Below are 22,114 nucleotides of genomic sequence, written 5' to 3'. Positions count from 1 at the left end.
CATTTGGGATTATCTTTGCTACATTTAAGATTTCATGTTTTGCAAGATTAAGTTCTGTTACACTTATCATTCTGAGTACTGACTTGTTTTGGTTGTCTGCTTGTTTGTTTTGCATCTCAGGAACCTGTTGATTGCAACCTTGCATGCACACCAGATCAATAGGACATCAGAATCTGCTTCCGCCTATCGACGACATCAATCGGTTACAAAGACCAAGACAAACTCGTCCTCTCAATGATCAACCCGCAACCAAATCCGAGACCGCGAAACATTGGTGTTGGGGATGCACCAAACACTCATACTCAGCGTGCTGGAATCTTCCCTCCCGCCGTGCAGAACAACAACTTCGAGATCAAAAGTGGTCTGATCTCCATGATCCAAGGGAACAAATTTCACGGGTTACCCATGGAGGATCCACTCGATCACCTCGACGAGTTCGACCGTCTGTGCAGTCTCACCAAGATCAACGGCGTGAGTGAGGATGGTTTCAAGTTGCGACTTTTCCCATTCTCCCTGGGAGACAAAGCTCACCAATGGGAGAAAAACCTCCCTAAGGGATCCATCAATACTTGGGATGACTGCAAGAAGGCATTCTTGGCAAAGTTTTTCTCCAATGCCAGAACTGCACGTCTCAATAATGACATCTATGGTTTTACTCAGAAGAGTTCAGAAACATTATGTGAAGCCTAGGAGCGTTTCAAGGGTTACCAGAGCCAGTGCCCTCACCACGGGTTCAGCAACGAGTCACTACTGAGCATTCTATACCGTGGTGTACTTCCAAAAATCCGCATGCTGCTTGACACTGCCTCTAACGGTAATTTCCTGAACAAAGAAGTGGATGAGAGATTGCAACTCGTTGAGAATCTCGCTCAGTCTGACGACAATTACAATGAAGATTATGATCGCACAGTTTGGGGTGACGCCAGTTCTGAGGAGAAGTACAAGAAAGACCTCAAGAACGTCAATGAGAAGCTATATCGTCTCTTGCTAAGTCAGCAGAGGAGCGTCCACTACGTATCTGAGGATGACCCTTTCCAAGTTCCAGATGGGGAGGGTGAGCAGTCTAAAGAGATAAACTATATCCAGAACTAAGGTGGATCCAACAAAGGTTACAACCAATACAAGGCAAACCCAAATTTGTCTTACAGAAGTAACAACGTTGCTAATCAGCAAGATCAGGTGTACCCTCCTCAACAGCACCAACAAAGTCAACAAAAACCGTTTGTGCCTTACAATCAGGGATTCGTACCCAAACAACAATTCCAGCAAGGTTACCAAGCTCCCTCAGGACCACCGCCAGGATTCCGCCCTCAACCAGTTTAGCCTACTCCAGCACCAGATCAAGAAATGAAGCAAATGATGCAACAAATTCTTCAGGGTCAAGCTAGCGGTTCTATGGATACTGCTAAGAAGTTTGTCGACCTTAGTCAGAGGATGGAATGTTCATAAAATGATCTGAACGTCAAATTCGAAGCACTGAATACGAAGATCAGGTATATAGAAGGCCAATCTGTTTCTACTTCTGCAACAAAGCCTGGCCAATTCCCAGGGAAAGCTGTTCAAAACCCTAAGGAGTTCGCCAATGCCATTACGCTGCAAAGTGGGAAAACATTGCCTCCCAGACAAGGAGTACCAGACGTCACTGAGGACAGTGAGGAGTTAGATGGAGAGGATGTTGTTCAAGATGAAGCTTAGACCAAGGATCCAGTCGAAGCAGTCAAAGATCCAATCGAGCCAATGAAGCAGTCCAAACCTGAAACTGTTAAGGAACCTGCTGTTCCTGATGACAAGCCTGTGAGATTCATCCCTCCAACGTACAAGCCTCCTCTACCATTTCCAGTGAGGTTCAAGAAGCAACTTACTGAGAAATACAAAGCTCTGTTCGAACAACAAGTCAAAGAGATTGAGTTGAGGATGCCATTGCTAGATGCGTTCGCACTTGTTCCTCGTTACCAGAAATTTCTCAAGGACTTGGTAATGGAGAGATCAAAAGAGGTTCAAGGATCCTGGATCATTCACTCTTCCTTGCTCAAGGATCTTAGGAAGACCATTTCTGGCGACTGCTGGAGCTATCATTGATGTCAGAAATGGCAAGATTGATCTTAATCTAGGCGACGACTTCATCATGAAGTTTGACATCAAGGATACTTTTAAGAAGCCGAAAATAGGAGGACAAGTCTTCTACATTGAAGAGATGGTTAAGTTGGCTGATGAGTTGTTGGAGGAACTAGCTGAGGAGGACCATCTCAAAACTGCTCTGACAAAGGATGGAGAAGGAGGGTTCCTGAATGAGGAGACCACTTGTTACAAAAATCTGCTAGACTCCCACAGAGAAGCAGATGGACCAGAGGAGTTCGAGCAGCTATCTAACGCAAATGAGGTATGTGAAGTTGAGACAGAGAGTTCAGAATGTGATATCTTCCACTCGACCGTGATCATTCCAGACTCCCACGCTGACGACTGGTCAGAACTGAAAGCTCCAAAGGTAGAACTCAAAACTCTCCCTTCCGGACTGAGGTACGTCTTTCTGGGAACTAATTCCACTTATCCTGTCATAGTGAATGCTAGGTTGAGTGATGATGAATTGGGGTTGCTAGTAACTGAGAATAAGAAGTATAGAAAGGCTATAGGTTATTCCTTAGATGATATCAAGGGAATCTCACCTAGTCTTTGCACACATAGGATCAATCTTGAAAATGAGTCTTATGCTAGCATTGAACCCCAAAGAACATTGAATCCTAACCTGAAGGAAGTAGTAAAGAAAGAAATCTTAAAACTGCTTGATGCTGGAGTTATCTATCCTATCTCTGATAGTATTTGGGTATCTCCAATGCACTGTGTACCTAAGAAGGGAGGCATAACTGTGATCAAAAACGAAAGAAATGAGTTAATCCCAACTAGGACCATCACAGGACATAGGATGTCCTTCACTGTCTTAGGTGGTTAACGCTGAATCATGACCTCAATCTTAGATTTGTCAACCTCAATTCCTTTCTCAGAGATCTTGTGTCCCAGGACGATTCCTTCTTCGACCATGAAGTGGCACTTTTTCTTGATCGTTTGCTTGAGAGCAAGCAAAGAATAAGTTTGGGGGAGTTGATATGTCTATATTTTGCGTCTCTTTAGCATGTATTTGACATGCATTTAGCTAGGATAACTAGTCATTTTACATCATTTTAGAACCTCGTTTATACACTTTGCATGTTTAGGAAGTTTTTGCATCATCCTTGCATACATTGTGCATTTCGGAGTATTTCAGGTGTCTAGGAGACGTCAGAAACGGAGACTCTCAGCGCCACCAATCGAGCCACTCTCAGCACCACCAATCGAGCCATTCTCACCCAAGCAATCGAGTCATTGTCGCCCACTCCGATTCGATGCACATGTCAGGAAGATGTTCTGTTTTACACGCTTCAGGAGATTCTCAAACCGACGTTTCACCTTGTCGTTTTAAGTTTTAGGGATTTACATGTTTTTACTATAAATAAGTTTTGCTAAGTCTTGGCAGGGACATCTCATCTTTTATCTCATTTTCGTTTTTGTTCTTAAGGTTAACCTAGCCACCTAAAAACGTTCTCAGACTTGTAATCCGACATCTCCGAGTTTATTCAGTATTTTCATTTGATTCCTTCTACAAAGTTGTTCTTCTCATTTTTATCTATATTATTATGCTTGGTTCAATGTTTTCTGTGTTTGTATCTTGGATAATGATTTTCGGATCTGAGTAGTGTAGTAGTCCTTGAGGATGAGATAGATTAGGTGGAGGATCTTAGGATGCAGAGTGTTTAAGCTTTGATTTTATGATTCCCTTCAGGACTAGTGATAGAAATGCTAGTTTCTCTCTGATCAATTGGAACTAGGTTCGAGACATTTCCACACCCAAAAGGTGTTTGATGAAATGTCTGACCAACTAGTGCCAAAGACTTACGTTCCTAGCCTAAGAGATTAGTTGTCTAGGATGTTTGTTGACATGAACGAACTTGTTTGTCATGCCTGCTCAACCATGTTTCTCTAGCGAGAGCTGGGTATGGAAGTGGTTGAGTCTGAGTAGCTTTTACCAAGAGATTGGATTAGCTAAGTTGTGATGTTCGTTGTCTAGGGATAGATTGCTTGTGGCATGTTAAACACTTTGTAGACTAGGAGACTTCACCGACATCAATTACTCCCATCCTTAGGACCTCTTTCTTTCTGAATTTTATTACATTCCTGAGACTGTTTCATTTCTTGACTTTTAATTCATGCTTAGACTCGTTTTGATTTTTATTCATTTTCGCTTCCTGTCATGCATTTTCGTTTCTAGTCCTAGAACACATTTCCGTTTTGCATTTTCATCATTCTAAGATTGTTAAATAAAAACACTCTCTTTGAATTGGCTTGACTTGTGAAATCTTGATTGCATCTTGAGTGACTAGCAACATCCCATTTGAATTGACACCTTAAGTACTACAACTGCATAAGGTTAATTGAACCTGCTAGGATAGACACACAAAAATCTTAGTATCAGCTCGCAAACCAACTTTGGAGTTGGAGTGTCGACCGACACCATGGCGTAGTGTCGCTCGACACGACCAATTGGTTCTGGTTGCGGGTTTAGTTTATTTTGCGAACGGTTTGCTGGTTTTGTGGAATTAAACCAGAACCATAGCTTTATAAGGAGACGAGAATCTTCTTCTCCTTTTTTTTGGGGACGTCTCTTGGTCGCAGCCACCAACGGGAAGGAAAAAAGAGATGGAGTTGATGCCTTTAGTGTGAGCCGAGTTTGCTTGTGGGGTGAGGAGCGGAGAGGGCTGAGTTCCAGTTATGCTGTAAGAGAAGGATAAAGAAGATAGATCTTCCTCATGGGTGTAGAGGAAGGATGGGAGTACTTGATGGTGGATTGAGAGAGACAAGGAGGCTCTCTTCTAGCTATTATCCAGGTAATTCGTGTTATTTGGTGTTTACTATATTAGAGAATCGATGGTTGTAAAGGTTTAGGGGTTTGTTGGGAAAGAGAGCTTGAAGGGAGGCTCTGTTGTGATTTCTGGGTTGGTGTCGTCCGACACCTACAGACAAAGTGGTGTTGGTCGGCACCAACACCTACAGACAGACATCAAGAACTGGTCTGGGATGGCTACTTCGGAGCAATGTTTAAGGATGAAACTGAGTCCGATTTAGCTGAAATTTGGTGGAAAGCTTCGTGGTGCTATAAGCTTCATATCCAACGGTGATTTTGTGAAATGGACGGTTGGTTTATGATTTAATCAAGTGTTTTTATTGTGGTCTAGTATAGACGGTTTTGTGGTAAGGTTGTGTCGAGCGACACTGGTGTCGGTCGACACCAACATGTTGTTGTGTGTTTGGGTCATAGGAGGAAAGCTGGATTTAGGTTTGGATGAGGGGAGATCGACGAAAGTGATGTTGTGTTGGTGTCAACCGACACTAGGAGAGTGGCGTTCGACACCAAGTGGAGGTGTCGTTCGACACTAGAGAAGTTGTTAGTGAATTGGAGTATTCGTGGGGAAGTGTTGTTCGTGGCTGGATGGAATCAAATATTGTAGCCCACCTCTCTTGTTACTCAGTCGTTAGAGGTGGTTAGTTGTGCGACTCAGTAACTAGATGAGGTGGGTTTTGGTGTATTTGTGGAAGTTTTTGTAAGGAACGATTTTTACGTCGGTTGTCTTGTCGGAATTATGGGGTTCCGATGAGATTGTTTCCCCTGGATCCTGTGTGAGGATTGAGAATTCGGGTGCAGTCGTTTCATGTGTTAACCAAACGGTTTACAGTTCGTGTGGATTGCCCTCACACTATGCTATTTCTTGCCATATACAAATAGAAATGTTACGTCAGTTCCAAAATGAGTGGATAGCTTTCTTGTGGAGTATTAACTTCTATCTTATATCAAGTTTTTAAATTATTATTATTATTTTATTTTTTGCTTGTAACGATCTCATGAATCTACTTACAGTAGAACTGAAATTTTATTAATTTATAGAGGTTTTTATTTATCGATAAATTAATAAAATATTAATTTATGAAGAGAATTTTTTTTATTTTTATAGTTTTGAAAATTTTCTATTAAAAGATAAGATACTTTTATTATAATTCACATTTTTGTAGATCTTTTAAATTTATAATTCCTTATTCTTTTATAATTTACATAGTGTTTTATGAATTCTTCCATTTTTATAACTACAAGAGTCAAAAGTACATAAAAATCCTATGAAAAATCTTGTAATTTGTTTTTTTTTTTTTTTGTCTTGTTTGGTTCATGAAATTTGTTTATTATGTGATATGTAGAAAATATGATACTTATTGAAGGAAATTTTAGAGAATTGAGCAAGGAAACAGTTAGCTTGACACCATTTAATAGCTATGCACCATCTCAATAATTTACTAGACTATCTTGACAATATAATTGAGACCATTTCTTGGACCCATCACACATATCTAGTGAGGTAAAGTAGCATGTAGCTTCTCAACAACCTCACTTAACTACAATAATGTCAGGGCCTCATATATTAATAGTTGTGTGTCTATAAATAAACCATTTGCATATGTACATATTGTAGAATAATACAATAAAACCGGAAGCCAAAATAAGAGATATGGCAATAGAAAGGCAAGTGACGGAAGGAGAGGAGCCAGTAAGTCCATTTGCGCGGTTGTTCAGCTTGCCGGGTCTCGATGTCTTCAACGTTGTAACCATTGGATGCAAAACCGAAGGCAATCCATCAACCATTGTTGAAGGCTTAAAAAACACATTGATTAACCATCCACGCTTCTCTAGCATACTGGTAGGTAATTAACGTACACACACATAGAAACGGTTTTATTGTTTATAAGTCTTAAATTTCATGACTTCCAACTCAAAATAAATTTAAGAAGAGTGTATCAATTCAAATGCTCCCTCTCTCAGCTAGATTGATGTTTTATAATTTTTTCTTGTACATTAAAAGAATAGAAATGATTTTTTACTTTATGTTTTCTCCACAATATCTTTTTCAGCTTTTTTTTTATGCTGAAAAAAAGTCATGCTATCTAAAATCTATATTTTCTCTTTTTACCAAAAAGTAATTATAAATTAATTTATTAATAAAATTTTAACATTTTTTTAATATATGTGAAATTGTCAAAACATCAATCTAGTTGAGACAGAGGGAATACAATATATTACGTTATGGATCCTCTCATTCAGATGTAGTATTACTAACATCATATGATACATGTAGGTGAATGGTCATGGTGAGCACAAAGGCAAAGCTAAATGGATTCCAACAAAAGTAAAAGTAGAAGAACATGTAGTTGTTCCGGATATAGATCCCAACATTGAGAATCCTGATGAATTTCTAGAGGATTATACATCAAGGATGGCTCTTTCTCCAATGGATATGTCCAAACCCTTATGGGAGTTTCATTTATTGAAACTTAAAACATCACATGCCGAATCTGTGGCCGTGGCTAGATTCCATCACTCTTTGGGCGATGGGATGTCTCTTATGTCTCTATTACTCGCATGTACTCGGAAAACATGTGATCCCGAGGCGTTGCCTACTTTTGTGGCTCCAAAGAAAAGCAAAGCAAAGAACGTTTGTTTTGCTGTGGTTGCTTGGTTATGGTTCATAGTAAGAATTATGTTTCACACTTGTGTTGAAGTTATCAATTCTATGGTTTTTATTTGTTGTGCGAGGGACACCTCAGCTCATATAATGGGTAAACCAGGAGCTACACTTCGCAATAATAAATTTATTCATCAAATCATTAGTTTGGATGATGTCAAAATGGTGAAGAACGCCATGAATATGGTACGTTTGCTTTATTAGTTTTATTTTTTTATTGAAAGATGTGGTTTTTATGTTTTCCCCCTTTTTTAATTTTTCTTACATCCTTTTTTCCTCTTTTCTATTAGACGGTAAATGATGTTCTTTTTGGAATGGTACAAGCTGGTCTTTCTCGATATTTGAATCAAAGATATGGTAAATCATTTACTCTTGTATAATAGAATCATATTTTTTAACAATATTCTTACATTTTGTCTCGAATTTGTTAACAGATCTTGAAGACAAACAACGTCTTCATGGTGTTGTTTTTTTCAATCTAAGGCCAAACAGAAATATTGAGGTGCTAAATAACATACTCCAAACGATTTTTGCTTCTTTTATTGTCTTGTTTAAATAGTAAGAATCTAAAACGTAAGTCTATATCAGGATTTGGCAAATATGATGGCAAAAGGTTCATTTCATATTTTTCATTGATTTTTCTTTTCATTTTATCAGATAAAAACAAGGATAAAAGAAAATGGTACTTTCAAGCTTTTAATAAAGAAAAACTTACAACTTTTAGAGAAATATGGTATAACTACATGGAAAATATAGAAGTAAATATTCCATTTTTCACATGGTTTGAAACATATGCTTTAGAAAATGACATATGCTACCCATATAAAAATGAATCAATAAACACTAGTTCCACATTGTACCACACATGGGAAATGACTAACGGAGAAATACACAAATCAGTTCATCCACCTTTGAAAGACATCAAAATTCACACTCCCCAAAGACAAGTAATCGCTACACCTTTTAGAACCGGGGCAAACCGAGATGATAAAGATTCAATATATATGGCAGACATTAAGATAGTATATGAACAAAATAATTATCAAAGTCAAATATTACATACTATTTCACGACAAATAGATAATCTTGATAACAAACTAGAAAAGGACGAAAAAAACATAACAACAAACTCTCAGCCGTTATCTTCACCCTTTACTGCAATCTCACCACCTCTCTTCAAACCATTAACAAAATCCATTAAATTTCCTGAAAATGAAATTTTAAAATCAATTTCAACTAGACTGGATAGACTAGATAAAGCCAAGGGGATAAATAATATTGACGAAAACATTCGATCTGAAACCGATATAGAAATAAATAGAATAAAAAGAAACTTTCAACCATCCAAAAAACCATATTATCCAAGGCACTCACCACCCGACTTATTATTTGAAGAACATCATAAATTTCCCTCAACAAACTTTTACAACGGAGAAGGCATATATGAATGGAATATAGATGGTAGATCCGAATATGAAATGATGAATTTATTTCAAGAAATGGGGATGGCAACCCTATCCTATAAAGCTAAAGGAATGTCTGACCACCAAGCATGTGTCATGCTAATCTCGGGCTTCAATGGAGCCCTGAAATTTTGGTGGGATAATGCTTTAGGCGTAGAAACTCAAAATTCTATTCTAAACCATACTGAAACTAGAAGAGTAGAAGGAGAAGATGGTTTTTATGAAGAAGACCAAGTTCAAAATGCTGTAGAAGTATTACTCCACACCATGACCATGCACTTTGTAGGAAACCCTTCGGAAGAACTAACAAGTAAAAAACTTATTTTAACAAATCTTAGATGTCCAACACTAGGGGACTTTAAATGGTATAAAGATATATTTGTAACCAACATATTTCAAAGACACGACTGCAACCAACCCTTCTGGAAAGAACGGTTCATCGCAGGATTACCATCATTTTTCGCAGAACGATTAATTAATAAACTAAAAGATTATTCTGGAGGACAACCAATCCCATGGGATACCATAACCTATGGTCAATTGTTTGCCTTTATTAAAAAGGAAGGTCTACAAATATGTCAAGAACACAAAGATAAAAAGCAAAGTAACAAATTTAAATTTGCAGAAACTATGGGTTCATTTTGTGAACAATATGGTTACAATCGTCTCACTCCACCTTCTAGAGAAAGAAGAAAACTACGCAAACAAAATAAAACTTTTTATCCACAACCTTATAATAAAAGTAAAAGATTTACAAAGAAATTTTTTAACTCATACTATACAAAAAACAAAAATCCTAGAGAACCATCTAAAAAAGAAAGAATTATATGCTGGAACTGTAAACGGCCAGGACATAAATCTACAGATTGTAAAATGAAAAGAAAAATCAATGAAATATTTCACGATCAACAAGACATTAAAGAAAAATTAGAAAAATTACTTCTTTCAGAAACTGAAAATTCAGAAGAACTCAGTAGCGACCCTTCTCTAGACATAATAGAAGATGAAAGTGATACATCCTCTCAAAATTCTGAAAATATCTCAGATGGCATATGCAATTGTAAAACAATAAACGTAATTACAAAAGACATTGACAAACAATTTTTAATAGATATTATAGATAAAATAGATGATCAAGAAACCAAAAAGGAATATTTATTAAAATTAAAAGATTTAGTGCAACGAGAAAATCAATTATTAACTCCACAACCTTTTAGTCTTAACAAAATAATAGAAAAATATCCCTCTCCAACACTTTTTAAACAAGTAACCACTGGTGAATTACAAGGAGAAGTTAAAAATTTAAAAACACAAATAAAAGAATTACAACAAATAGTTCACCAACATCAACTTCATCAATTGCAAGTAGACGCTAGATTAGCCCTTATAGAACCAAAAGTCCATGAATCTCCACCCACAACAATGGACAAACCCTCCACAAGCAACCCTGAAAACCATAAACAAACAAAAGAAGAAGAAGAATATATCCAGATAATAAACAAAATAAACTATCAAAAATGGTATACACAAATCACAATACACATAGGGTATGATTTTAAACTAGAAACAATAGCACTTCTAGATACAGGAGCTGACTATAATTGTATTAGAGAAGGAATAGTTCCTACAAAATTCTATGAAAAAACATATGAAAAACTTAGTGGTGCAAACGGAAGTAGTTTGAAGGTCAACTACAAATTACCTAAAGCAAAAATCTGTAACAAAAATTATTGTTTTAAAACTCAATTTATCCTTGTAAAAAACTTAAGCCAAGAAGTTATACTAGGAACACCATTTTTTACACAAATTTATCCGTTTAAAGTTACAGAACTAGGGATTACCACAAAAATCGTAGGAGAGAAAATAATGTTTGAATTTCTATCCCCAATGAAAACAAAAGAAATCTTAGCCTTACAAAATTCAACAATAGAAAAATCTATAAATTTAATAGACGGGAAACAAAAACATATACAATATTTACAACAAGAAATAAAATACCAACATATAGAACAACAACTCTTCTAGTTTCAGTATGGTTTAGAATAGAATATATGTTGGTATTTTATTTCTTGTTGTAAATATTGTATATGTTTTTGTTTCCCGTCTATTAAATTTATAGATTTTTCTATTGTTGAATTTTGTAAGGCTAAGATTTCTTTTGTTTTCATTGGGGATAGAAATTCAAACATTATTTTCTCTCCTACGATTTTTGTGGTAATCCCTAGTTCTGTAACTTTAAACCCAAGGTTGCTGGAACTTCCCAGGATAAAATATATAGATTATTTTTTCTAGATTGTAATATAGCTAGAGTAAAACCAGTGTATAAATAAGCAAATTAACTTAAAATATAGATAAGAGGGATGATTAAACTTACTTTATTTAAACTTGGTTAAAATACAAGAGTAAAGATACAAACTTTGAAAACAAACTTATGAAAATTGGAGAGTAGGATGTATAGGGAATTTGTGAATGATCGCTAAAAACACTCTGCCCTCTCCTATTCCTCTCACTTCCTTATTTATACAAAGCTGTGTGAAGTTGCGTAAGTTGTTGTCGACGTGTCCTATTTTTGACATTGCGAGAGATGAGTAATCCTTTGTTGATTGAAGTCTTTGTCTTGTTATAATACTGAAGTCTTCATTTCTTGGTCTTGAAGTCTTGTATTGATAGTTGAGCTGTTGCATAATTGTCTTTTTGTCTTCATCTTGTCTTGAAAATTGGAGTGTTGATGGAGTCGGTGGAAGAGGTAGCTTCTACAAAACTATATACTGAATATATATGTATTTATATTACAAGCACATAACTTAAAGATATAATAAAAGAGCTCTACCATGATATTTTCACGTTTTTTTTTTTTTTTTTTTTTTTTTTTTTTTTTTTTTTTTTTTTAGAATGGATCGTCGTCTTGCGTATTGTTGTCTTGTGTTATATCATCTTCGTCGTCTGAGGAGGATATTTGCATAGCTATTGTCTCGAGGAGTTTCTTGAGTTTTTCTTTGCCTTTACTTTTCTTGGATCCGGAGGACGAAGTTGTTGATTCTGTAGGACTTGGTGGTTTGTGTGGCGAATTTTTTGTTTGAATAGGTGGTAATGCTCGGGATACTGTAGCTATGGATTGCTTTATTTGTTGATGTGTCTGGATCCATTTCTCCAAGTTGGATAAAGAGCAGCGGTCGAGGTTATATTTGTCCCACCATTTGATTCTGAATTCGCGGACTAGTGAATATGGCATCTCTGGTAAGAAGGGTAGAAGGTTGTAGTGCCAAGATAGTATCCAGGGTATTCCCATATCTATGTGGAAGGCTATCTTTGGTAAAGGGCCGATGAGTTGGTGTTTTTCGTGTTTAGTGTAGTAGGGTAGTGAAACCTTGGGTATTTGGGGTGGATATATGTCATCGGTTGGGCCAAACCAGTACCACCATTCGTAGAACCATCCTGGTATTGTCTTGGGGCAATGAAAGTCAAAGGAGAGGAACCAGGAGTGATCATAGGTTCGTAAGTAAAGGGTGTGGAAAAAGGCCTTCTGGTAATCTATGTAGGTAAATCTTGGAATGTGGAACCCCGGGATGGAGAATTCTTTTGCGGTGTGCAGGTTTATGAATCCGAGATCTTGGGGATTGCATACTTTGAGGATTTTGCAGGTGGAGTAGGAAATAAGGTTTGGGTCATTCTTGTCGGTATGGTGGGTTATTTCTACTGATTTGGTGTCTACGAGAATGAATTCGTAGAATGTGCGGTTTTTGGTAAGGTTATCGGTAAGGTATTGACTTTCTTCGTAAAATATGCGGTTGGTATATTGGGTTAGATCTTTAAGGGATATTGGTTTGGTAAATGAGGTTGTAATAAGGTGTTGGCGTTGTGGTTTAAGGAAGTAGGACGATTTTTGATCTATGGTTTTTTGTGAGGAGGATGGATTGGATATTTTTTGTGGCTGGGGGTTGACGGCTTTTGCATAGGATAAAGGAGGAAATTCCGCCAAGGCAGAGAATTGGTTGCTAGTGGTTAATTGCTTTCCTTGTAAATGTGGTTGATTCTTGACGTAGTCTGATGCACTCATTGGTTTCTTTTGTGTTTCACTCATTTTGGTGATCCTGAGATTTTCCCTGTAAGTACTCCCTTGTTAGAAAATCAGGTAAAGAATTATTTTCCCCTTTTATATATTGTATATCAAAATCAAAAACAGATAAAATAGCTTGCCATCTAGCAAATATTTGTTTAGAGACTAAGTTTTTAACATCCTTTTGTAAAATCTCTTTCGCCGATTTGCAATCGACACGTAGTAAAAACTTTTTGTTTATTAAATCATCTTGAAATTTAGAAATACAGTTTACTATAGATAAAACTTCTTTTTTAACTGTAGAGTAATTCTTTTGTGGTCCAAGCCATACTCCTGAGTGGAAACGAACTATAGACTCTTGGGTTGACTCTGGCATTTTCTGTTTAAGGATCCCCCCGTAACCTATTTCTGATGCATCTGTCTCTACTATCATGAATGCATTGGGGTGTGGGATGACTAGACATGGTAGTGTTATAACCTTTTTCTTGATATCCTGGACTAGACTAGTATGCAGACTTGACCATGGTATGGGGTTCTTTTGTAATCTTTGAAACAATGGTTGAATAGTTTTTCGTAGATTAGGTAGAAAATCAGATATGTAGTTTAGGCAACCTAAAAATCTTTGTAATTGTGATTTTTCTTTTATTTCATCTGGAAATTTATTTGCAAATTCTATAGATCTAGATATAGGTGTTATAGTACCTTGATATATGTTGTGGCCTAGAAAACGTATTTTTGTTTGAAATATTTGCATCTTTTTTGCGGATACTACTAGTCCATGCTTTTTAACAATGTTTAAAAAGGTGTATAGATGTTTAAAGTGTTGGTCGATGGATTTTGAATATATTAACACATCATCTATGTATACAATAGAGAAGGTGGAGTAAGGGTTAAATATTTCGTTCATTATATTTTGAAATTCGGATGGTGCGTTTTTTAAACCGAAAGGCATAACATTCGATTCGTAATGCCCAAAAGGCACTGTGAATGCTGTTTTATATTTATCCTTCTCGGCAATTTGTATTTGCCAAAATCCACTTTTCATGTCAAATTTAGAGAATATACAGGCGTCATATAATCGTTTTAATAGATCTCTTTTGTTTGGTATTGGGTATCTTATCCATTGTATTACATTGTTTAAGGGTTTATAGTTGATTACTAAGCGTGGTACTCCTCTTTCTTTTTCAGCTTGGTTGTTAACATAAAATGCTGAACAACTCCAAGGAGATTTAGATTTTCTTATTAAGTTCTTATCTAGTAATTCTTGTATTTCTTTTTTGCAATATTCTAAAAGTTCTTGATTCATTTGAATAGGTCTAGCTTTAGTTGGAATGTTTTTTTCGTTAAAATCTTTTTCGTAGGGTATTTCAACAATATGTTTTTTTCTTTCCCAAAAGGCATTTGGGAGTTCAGAACATATTTGGTGTAGTAGTTCAACTTCTAAAGTTTTTATTTTAATTGTCACTTGTGGATCACTTAGTTGTTGTTCTATATGTTGGTATTTTATTTCTTGTTGTAAATATTGTATATGTTTTTGTTTCCCGTCTATTAAATTTATAGATTTTTCTATTGTTGAATTTTGTAAGGCTAAGATTTCTTTTGTTTTCATTGGGGATAGAAATTCAAACATTATTTTCTCTCCTACGATTTTTGTGGTAATCCCTAGTTCTGTAACTTTAAACGGATAAATTTGTGTAAAAAATGGTGTTCCTAGTATAACTTCTTGGCTTAAGTTTTTTACAAGGATAAATTGAGTTTTAAAACAATAATTTTTGTTACAGATTTTTGCTTTAGGTAATTTGTAGTTGACCTTCAAACTACTTCCGTTTGCACCACTAAGTTTTTCATATGTTTTTTCATAGAATTTTGTAGGAACTATTCCTTCTCTAATACAATTATAGTCAGCTCCTGTATCTAGAAGTGCTATTGTTTCTAGTTTAAAATCATACCCTATGTGTATTGTGATTTGTGTATACCATTTTTGATAGTTTATTTTGTTTATTATCTGGATATATTCTTCTTCTTCTTTTGTTTGTTTATGGTTTTCAGGGTTGCTTGTGGAGGGTTTGTCCATTGTTGTGGGTGGAGATTCATGGACTTTTGGTTCTATAAGGGCTAATCTAGCGTCTACTTGCAATTGATGAAGTTGATGTTGGTGAACTATTTGTTGTAATTCTTTTATTTGTGTTTTTAAATTTTTAACTTCTCCTTGTAATTCACCAGTGGTTACTTGTTTAAAAAGTGTTGGAGAGGGATATTTTTCTATTATTTTGTTAAGACTAAAAGGTTGTGGAGTTAATAATTGATTTTCTCGTTGCACTAAATCTTTTAATTTTAATAAATATTCCTTTTTGGTTTCTTGATCATCTATTTTATCTATAATATCTATTAAAAATTGTTTGTCAATGTCTTTTGTAATTACGTTTATTGTTTTACAATTGCATATGCCATCTGAGATATTTTCAGAATTTTGAGAGGATGTATCACTTTCATCTTCTATTATGTCTAGAGAAGGGTCGCTACTGAGTTCTTCTGAATTTTCAGTTTCTGAAAGAAGTAATTTTTCTAATTTTTCTTTAATGTCTTGTTGATCGTGAAATATTTCATTGATTTTTCTTTTCATTTTACAATCTGTAGATTTATGTCCTGGCCGTTTACAGTTCCAGCATATAATTCTTTCTTTTTTAGATGGTTCTCTAGGATTTTTGTTTTTTGTATAGTATGAGTTAAAAAATTTCTTTGTAAATCTTTTACTTTTATTATAAGGTTGTGGATAAAAAGTTTTATTTTGTTTGCGTAGTTTTCTTCTTTCTCTAGAAGGTGGAGTGAGACGATTGTAACCATATTGTTCACAAAATGAACCCATAGTTTCTGCAAATTTAAATTTGTTACTTTGCTTTTTATCTTTGTGTTCTTGACATATTTGTAGACCTTCCTTTTTAATAAAGGCAAACAATTGACCATAGGTTATGGTATCCCATGGGATTGGTTGTCCTCCAGAATAATCTTTTAGTTTATTAATTAATCGTTCTGCGAAAAATGATGGTAATCCTGCGATGAACCGTTCTTTCCAGAAGGGTTGGTTGCAGTCGTGTCTTTGAAATATGTTGGTTACAAATATATCTTTATACCATTTAAAGTCCCCTAGTGTTGGACATCTAAGATTTGTTAAAATAAGTTTTTTACTTGTTAGTTCTTCCGAAGGGTTTCCTACAAAGTGCATGGTCATGGTGTGGAGTAATACTTCTACAGCATTTTGAACTTGGTCTTCTTCATAAAAACCATCTTCTCCTTCTACTCTTCTAGTTTCAGTATGGTTTAGAATAGAATTTTGAGTTTCTACGCCTAAAGCATTATCCCACCAAAATTTCAGGGCTCCATTGAAGCCCGAGATTAGCATGACACATGCTTGGTGGTCAGACATTCCTTTAGCTTTATAGGATAGGGTTGCCATCCCCATTTCTTGAAATAAATTCATCATTTCATATTCGGATCTACCATCTATATTCCATTCATATATGCCTTCTCCGTTGTAAAAGTTTGTTGAGGGAAATTTATGATGTTCTTCAAATAATAAGTCGGGTGGTGAGTGCCTTGGATAATATGGTTTTTTGGATGGTTGAAAGTTTCTTTTTATTCTATTTATTTCTATATCGGTTTCAGATCGAATGTTTTCGTCAATATTATTTATCCCCTTGGCTTTATCTAGTCTATCCAGTCTAGTTGAAATTGATTTTAAAATTTCATTTTCAGGAAATTTAATGGATTTTGTTAATGGTTTGAAGAGAGGTGGTGAGATTGCAGTAAAGGGTGAAGATAACGGCTGAGAGTTTGTTGTTATGTTTTTTTCGTCCTTTTCTAGTTTGTTATCAAGATTATCTATTTGTCGTGAAATAGTATGTAATATTTGACTTTGATAATTATTTTGTTCATATACTATCTTAATGTCTGCCATATATATTGAATCTTTATCATCTCGGTTTGCCCCGGTTCTAAAAGGTGTAGCGATTACTTGTCTTTGGGGAGTGTGAATTTTGATGTCTTTCAAAGGTGGATGAACTGATTTGTGTATTTCTCCGTTAGTCATTTCCCATGTGTGGTACAATGTGGAACTAGTGTTTATTGATTCATTTTTATATGGGTAGCATATGTCATTTTCTAAAGCATATGTTTCAAACCATGTGAAAAATGGAATATTTACTTCTATATTTTCCATGTAGTTATACCATATTTCTCTAAAAGTTGTAAGTTTTTCTTTATTAAAAGCTTGAAAGTACCATTTTCTTTTATCCTTGTTTTTATCTGATAAGAATTCTTCTTTAAGGTAATCTTTGTCTATTGTAAATGTTTTTATGATAACATTTATTGATTTAAAATCTGAAGTTGTTGGGGAAGTAGGAAAGTTAGACGATCCCACTTCTGACTGTTGAACTGGTTCAGCTATTGGTGCTTGAAAAATAATAGGTTTTTTCCCTTGGCTTTTTGTTAAAATTTGTTCTACACTTTCCTCTGATTCAGTGCTAGCTTGGCCAGTTCTGTACTCAGAGAAAGATGAACGTGGGTGGAATGAACTAAATTTTAATGATGGTGGATCTCTGAAAGAACCGAAGTTTAATAATATTTTTCCATCATATTGTTCTGTTATACTCGTAATAGTTCTTTGTTCAAAATTTCTTGGTGGTTGAGTAATATTAATTTTCCATTGATCAGGAATTGTAATTTCTGTCCATTTTAATTGTTTAGGTGTATATGTAGAGGTTGGTGTGTCTTTACCATGTGCAGCCAATATTGTTGTTTCGCCTTTATCATCTTGCAATAAACATCGTGGGTTGAACTCAGATGTAGATTGCTTAAAGTAAATACGATACAACAACAAATAGCCATGTCTTTCTTGCTGAAATTTAATTTCAGGCAAGTGTACGTTTAAAACTAAAGTATTAAATATTGTAGGGTCATGTAAGCTTACTTGAAAATTTGGTGCACAATTAAAATATATAGCTCCGTTGCATAAATTTGATTGTACTGCCCCTAATAAGGAGTCTTCAAATTTTAAAAGTGTTTTATCTCTTAATAACATGAGTATTGGGGAATCAATCCCTGTTCTAGATAAAGGTTTGATTGCTAATTGTATTAGGCCAAAATTAATATAATTAAAGTTTTTTCTTTTATAGTTTTCTAAAGCCATAGAAGAAAGTAGTTTAATTTCTTCAAATTCATTTTGTAATGATAAAGTTTGTTCATGTTCTTTAATTGAATATGCAGTTCTAAAATCAAGAGTTCCTATTTGATATATATTTTGTGGATTAACATGCGGTAGTAGATCTTTTGATATTTCTTGATTAAAGGTTGTGATTTTTGACATAATTTCTCTTGAATTAATTGTTTTTTGAGATGTAGAAGATGATGCATGCTTAGACTTAAACAACTTCCTAACCGTAGATGCCATGTTTAAATTATACTTAATCTAATGCTAAAAATGCAAACTAACCGCTCTTATCGATGACGAAAGACGCATGGGCTTACCAACGGACTCACTGCCTTCTGGTCTTACGGCCTGGAACACCTACGCTATCAACGCTCCCGACAAGGTTCTGGTAGGTTGGTTTTTAACACTAGGCTTAGGTTTAAAATAAACATGTCGTCGTTTGGCTTGGATGTTTTAAGGAAAACATATATCATACTCTAAGCCGAAATTCTTTTGGCTCTGATACCCATGTAAGACCAGAAGGTTGCTACAGAACTAGGGATTACCACAAAAATCGTAGGAGAGAAAATAATGTTTGAATTTCTATCCCCAATGAAAACAAAAGAAATCTTAGCCTTACAAAATTCAACAATAGAAAAATCTATAAATTTAATAGACGGGAAACAAAAACATATACAATATTTACAACAAGAAATAAAATACCAACATATAGAACAACAACTAAGTGATCCACAAGTGACAATTAAAATAAAAACTTTAGAAGTTGAAAAACTGAGAGGATGTATCACTTTCATCTTCTATTATGTCTAGAGAAGGGTCGCTACTGAGTTCTTCTGAATTTTCAGTTTCTGAAAGAAGTAATTTTTCTAATTTTTCTTTAATGTCTTGTTGATCGTGAAATATTTCATTGATTTTTCTTTTGTGGTCCAAGCCATACTCCTGAGTGGAAACGAACTATAGACTCTTGGGTTGACTCTGGCATTTTCTGTTTAAGGATCCCCCCGTAACCTATTTCTGATGCATCTGTCTCTACTATCATGAATGCATTGGGGTGTGGGATGACTAGACATGGTAGTGTTATAACCTTTTTCTTGATATCCTGGACTAGACTAGTATGCAGACTTGACCATGGTATGGGGTTCTTTTGTAATCTTTGAAACAATGGTTGAATAGTTTTTCGTAGATTAGGTAGAAAATCAGATATGTAGTTTAGGCAACCTAAAAATCTTTGTAATTGTGATTTTTCTTTTATTTCATCTGGAAATTTATTTGCAAATTCTATAGATCTAGATATAGGTGTTATAGTACCTTGATATATGTTGTGGCCTAGAAAACGTATTTTTGTTTGAAATATTTGCATCTTTTTTGCGGATACTACTAGTCCATGCTTTTTAACAATGTTTAAAAAGGTGTATAGATGTTTAAAGTGTTGGTCGATGGATTTTGAATATATTAACACATCATCTATGTATACAATAGAGAAGGTGGAGTAAGGGTTAAATATTTCGTTCATTATATTTTGAAATTCGGATGGTGCGTTTTTTTAAACCGAAAGGCATAACATTCCATTCGTAATGCCCAAAAGGCACTGTGAATGCTGTTTTATATTTATCCTTCTCGGCAATTTGTATTTGCCAAAATCCACTTTTCATGTCAAATTTAGAGAATATACAGGCGTCATATAATCGTTTTAATAGATCTCTTTTGTTTGGTATTGGGTATCTTATCCATTGTATTACATTGTTTAAGGGTTTATAGTTGATTACTAAGCGTGGTACTCCTCTTTCTTTTTCAGCTTGGTTGTTAACATAAAATGCTGAACAACTCCAAGGAGATTTAAATTTTCTTATTAAGTTCTTATCTAGTAATTCTTGTATTTCTTTTTTGCAATATTCTAAAAGTTCTGATACCATGTGAATAGTATCTGTTACATTGAATGATCCCTGTAAGTACTCCCTTGTTAGAAAATCAGGTAAAGAATTATTTTCCCCTTTTATATATTGTATATCAAAACCAAAAACAGATAAAATAGCTTGCCATCTAGCAAATATTTGTTTAGAGACTAAGTTTTTAACATCCTTTTGTAAAATCTCTTTCGCCGATTTGCAATCGACACGTAGTAAAAACTTTTTGTTTATTAAATCATCTTGAAATTTAGAAATACAGTTTACTATAGATAAAACTTCTTTTTTAACTGTAGAGTAATTCTTTTGTGGTCCAAGCCATACTCCTGAGTGGAAACGAACTATAGACTCTTGGGTTGACTCTTATCCATTCTTTTGTGGTCCAAGTCTTAGCTTTATTAGTTTTATTTTTTTATTGAAAGATGTGGTTTTTATGTTTTCCCCCTTTTTTAATTTTTCTTACATCCTTTTTTCCTCTTTTCTATTAGACGGTAAATGATGTTCTTTTTGGAATGGTACAAGCTGGTCTTTCTCGATATTTGAATCAAAGATATGGTAAATCATTTACTCTTGTATAATAGAATCATATTTTTTAACAATATTCTTACATTTTGTCTCGAATTTGTTAACAGATCTTGAAGACAAACAACGTCTTCATGGTGTTGTTTTTTTCAATCTAAGGCCAAACAGAAATATTGAGGTGCTAAATAACATACTCCAAACGATTTTTGCTTCTTTTATTGTCTTGTTTAAATAGTAAGAATCTAAAACGTAAGTCTATATCAGGATTTGGCAAATATGATGGCAAAAGGTTCAAAGTGTAGATGGGGGAACTCAATAGGTTATGTTTTGATTCCCTTGGAGACGAAGTCATACGATGATGTATTTGAATATGTTCGACAATCCAAAACCATGATGGATCGTAAAAAACATTCCCTCGAGCCTCTATTTTCCCATGGCTTACTCAAATTGACAATGGAAGTTTTTGGATTTAAGGTAAGATGTTAAATTAAACTTATCTTCATATATGTCGTTCCAAATATAATACATGTATTTTGGTACATCTGATCGACATATATGGATGTGTGGGGACGGAAAACAGGCACTCAAAACTCTTGTAACTAAGATTTTTGGAAGCACAACGATGGTATTCTCTAATGTGGTTGGTCCAACCGAAGAAATTAGCTTTTTCGGCCATCAGATATCTTATATTGCTGCAAGTACCTTTGGTATTCCACAGGTACATGACTCTCTTATACACAAACAATAATTTGGAAGAGCGTGTTAAAATAACTCGTATCAAGTTATTAAATATATTCTTTTTGTTATTACTAATAGTGTCGTTTGAATGTCTTGTCACATTTTCAATAAAACCAAGTCTCTTTTTATCTAAAATATTAATTAGAAAATTATTTATATAGTGACATAACTGAAATATAATTTTCCTTGAAAACATGTAAAAATTTTGTGAAACAAAGTAGATACATATAAGTTTATCCACCGTGCATTAGTTGGGAACCTTAATTGATGAAACTTAATTCTGATGGTTTGTTTTTTCTTTTTTGAACAAGGGACTCATTATCGGTATTCAAAGCTACGTGGACAAACTCATAATCAACATCGGAGTTGATGTAGACGTGATTCCAGACCCTCATCACCTTTGTGATCTCATCATCGAAGCTCTTTCAATGATGAAGTCTGCTGCTCCACAAAAGATCTTTCATGCTTCAGAGGTTTAAAACAAAACGGTCGGCGTGCGTATCATCTAGGTACATTGTTACTATTTTCAATATCTATTCACGTCTAATCCTGCGTTTATCATGATCTTGTTGTATGTCGGTGCACTTCTACAATAATTCTTCATTCATAAATAAATGTTTGCACGAACA

At 34.8% G+C, this 22,114-nt stretch overlaps 3 protein-coding genes and 1 non-coding gene across 6 annotated transcripts; 1 reads left to right on the top strand and 3 right to left on the bottom strand.

Moving 5' to 3' along the window:
• Positions 1-627: 627 nt before the first annotated feature.
• Positions 628-734, bottom strand: LOC147925802 (small nucleolar RNA R71). The gene has a single exon (XR_015585524.1). It is a non-coding gene; the product is annotated as a small nucleolar RNA R71 (small nucleolar RNA).
• A 5,702-nt stretch (positions 735-6,436) lies between these two features.
• On the top strand, positions 6,437-22,112 carry LOC104751053 (wax ester synthase/diacylglycerol acyltransferase 2). 3 transcript variants are annotated; one of them, XM_087490077.1, is made up of 7 exons: positions 6,437-6,773; positions 7,209-7,781; positions 7,886-7,952; positions 8,030-8,097; positions 21,012-21,221; positions 21,328-21,465; positions 21,797-22,112. In XM_087490077.1, exons 1-7 carry the CDS (start codon positions 6,585-6,587, stop codon positions 21,962-21,964), a joined length of 1,413 nt encoding a protein of 470 aa, XP_087346203.1. In that variant the 5' UTR covers positions 6,437-6,584; the 3' UTR covers positions 21,965-22,112. The 3 variants fall into 3 exon arrangements, with proteins under 3 accessions (XP_087346203.1, XP_010471231.2, XP_087346204.1); XM_087490078.1 differs by having other exon boundaries at positions 6,527-6,777; XM_010472929.3 differs by lacking the exons at positions 21,012-21,221; positions 21,328-21,465; positions 21,797-22,112 and adding an exon at positions 8,184-9,944 and having other exon boundaries at positions 6,507-6,773.
• Positions 11,946-13,139, bottom strand: LOC147925801 (uncharacterized). Its single transcript, XM_087490081.1, has one exon. The coding sequence runs from the start codon at positions 13,137-13,139 to the stop codon at positions 11,946-11,948; it is 1,194 nt and encodes a 397-aa protein (XP_087346207.1).
• Positions 13,199-17,395, bottom strand: LOC147925800 (uncharacterized). The gene is made up of 2 exons (XM_087490611.1): positions 13,256-17,395; positions 13,199-13,208 (listed from the first exon to the last, which is right to left on the bottom strand). Exons 1-2 carry the CDS (start codon positions 17,329-17,331, stop codon positions 13,199-13,201), a joined length of 4,086 nt encoding a protein of 1,361 aa, XP_087346737.1. The 5' UTR covers positions 17,332-17,395.
• Positions 22,113-22,114: the final 2 nt, after the last annotated feature.

This window comes from Camelina sativa, chromosome 16 (genome assembly GCF_030686135.1).
Source record: "Camelina sativa cultivar CO46 ecotype springtype chromosome 16, ASM3068613v1".
In the NCBI taxonomy this organism is placed as follows: Eukaryota; Viridiplantae; Streptophyta; class Magnoliopsida; order Brassicales; family Brassicaceae; genus Camelina; species Camelina sativa.
This window is presented reverse-complemented; position numbering and strand designations above follow the sequence as displayed.

What these genes read in the sequence shown, in the direction of transcription:
- LOC104751053 (XM_087490077.1), top strand. Translation starts at nt 6,585, where the DNA reads ATGGCAATAGAAAGGCAAGTGACGGAAGGAGAGGAGCCAGTAAGTCCA. An exon ending in TGAAGAACGCCATGAATATG is followed by an intron (nt 7,782 to 7,885) that starts GTACGTTTGCTT and finishes CTTTTCTATTAG; the next exon opens with ACGGTAAATGATGTTCTTTT. An exon ending in GGCCAAACAGAAATATTGAG is followed by an intron (nt 8,098 to 21,011) that starts GTGCTAAATAAC and finishes AGTCTATATCAG; the next exon opens with GATTTGGCAAATATGATGGC.
- LOC147925801 (XM_087490081.1), bottom strand. Translation starts at nt 13,139, where the DNA reads ATGAGTGAAACACAAAAGAAACCAATGAGTGCATCAGACTACGTCAAG.
- LOC147925800 (XM_087490611.1), bottom strand. Translation starts at nt 17,331, where the DNA reads ATGGAAAATATAGAAGTAAATATTCCATTTTTCACATGGTTTGAAACA.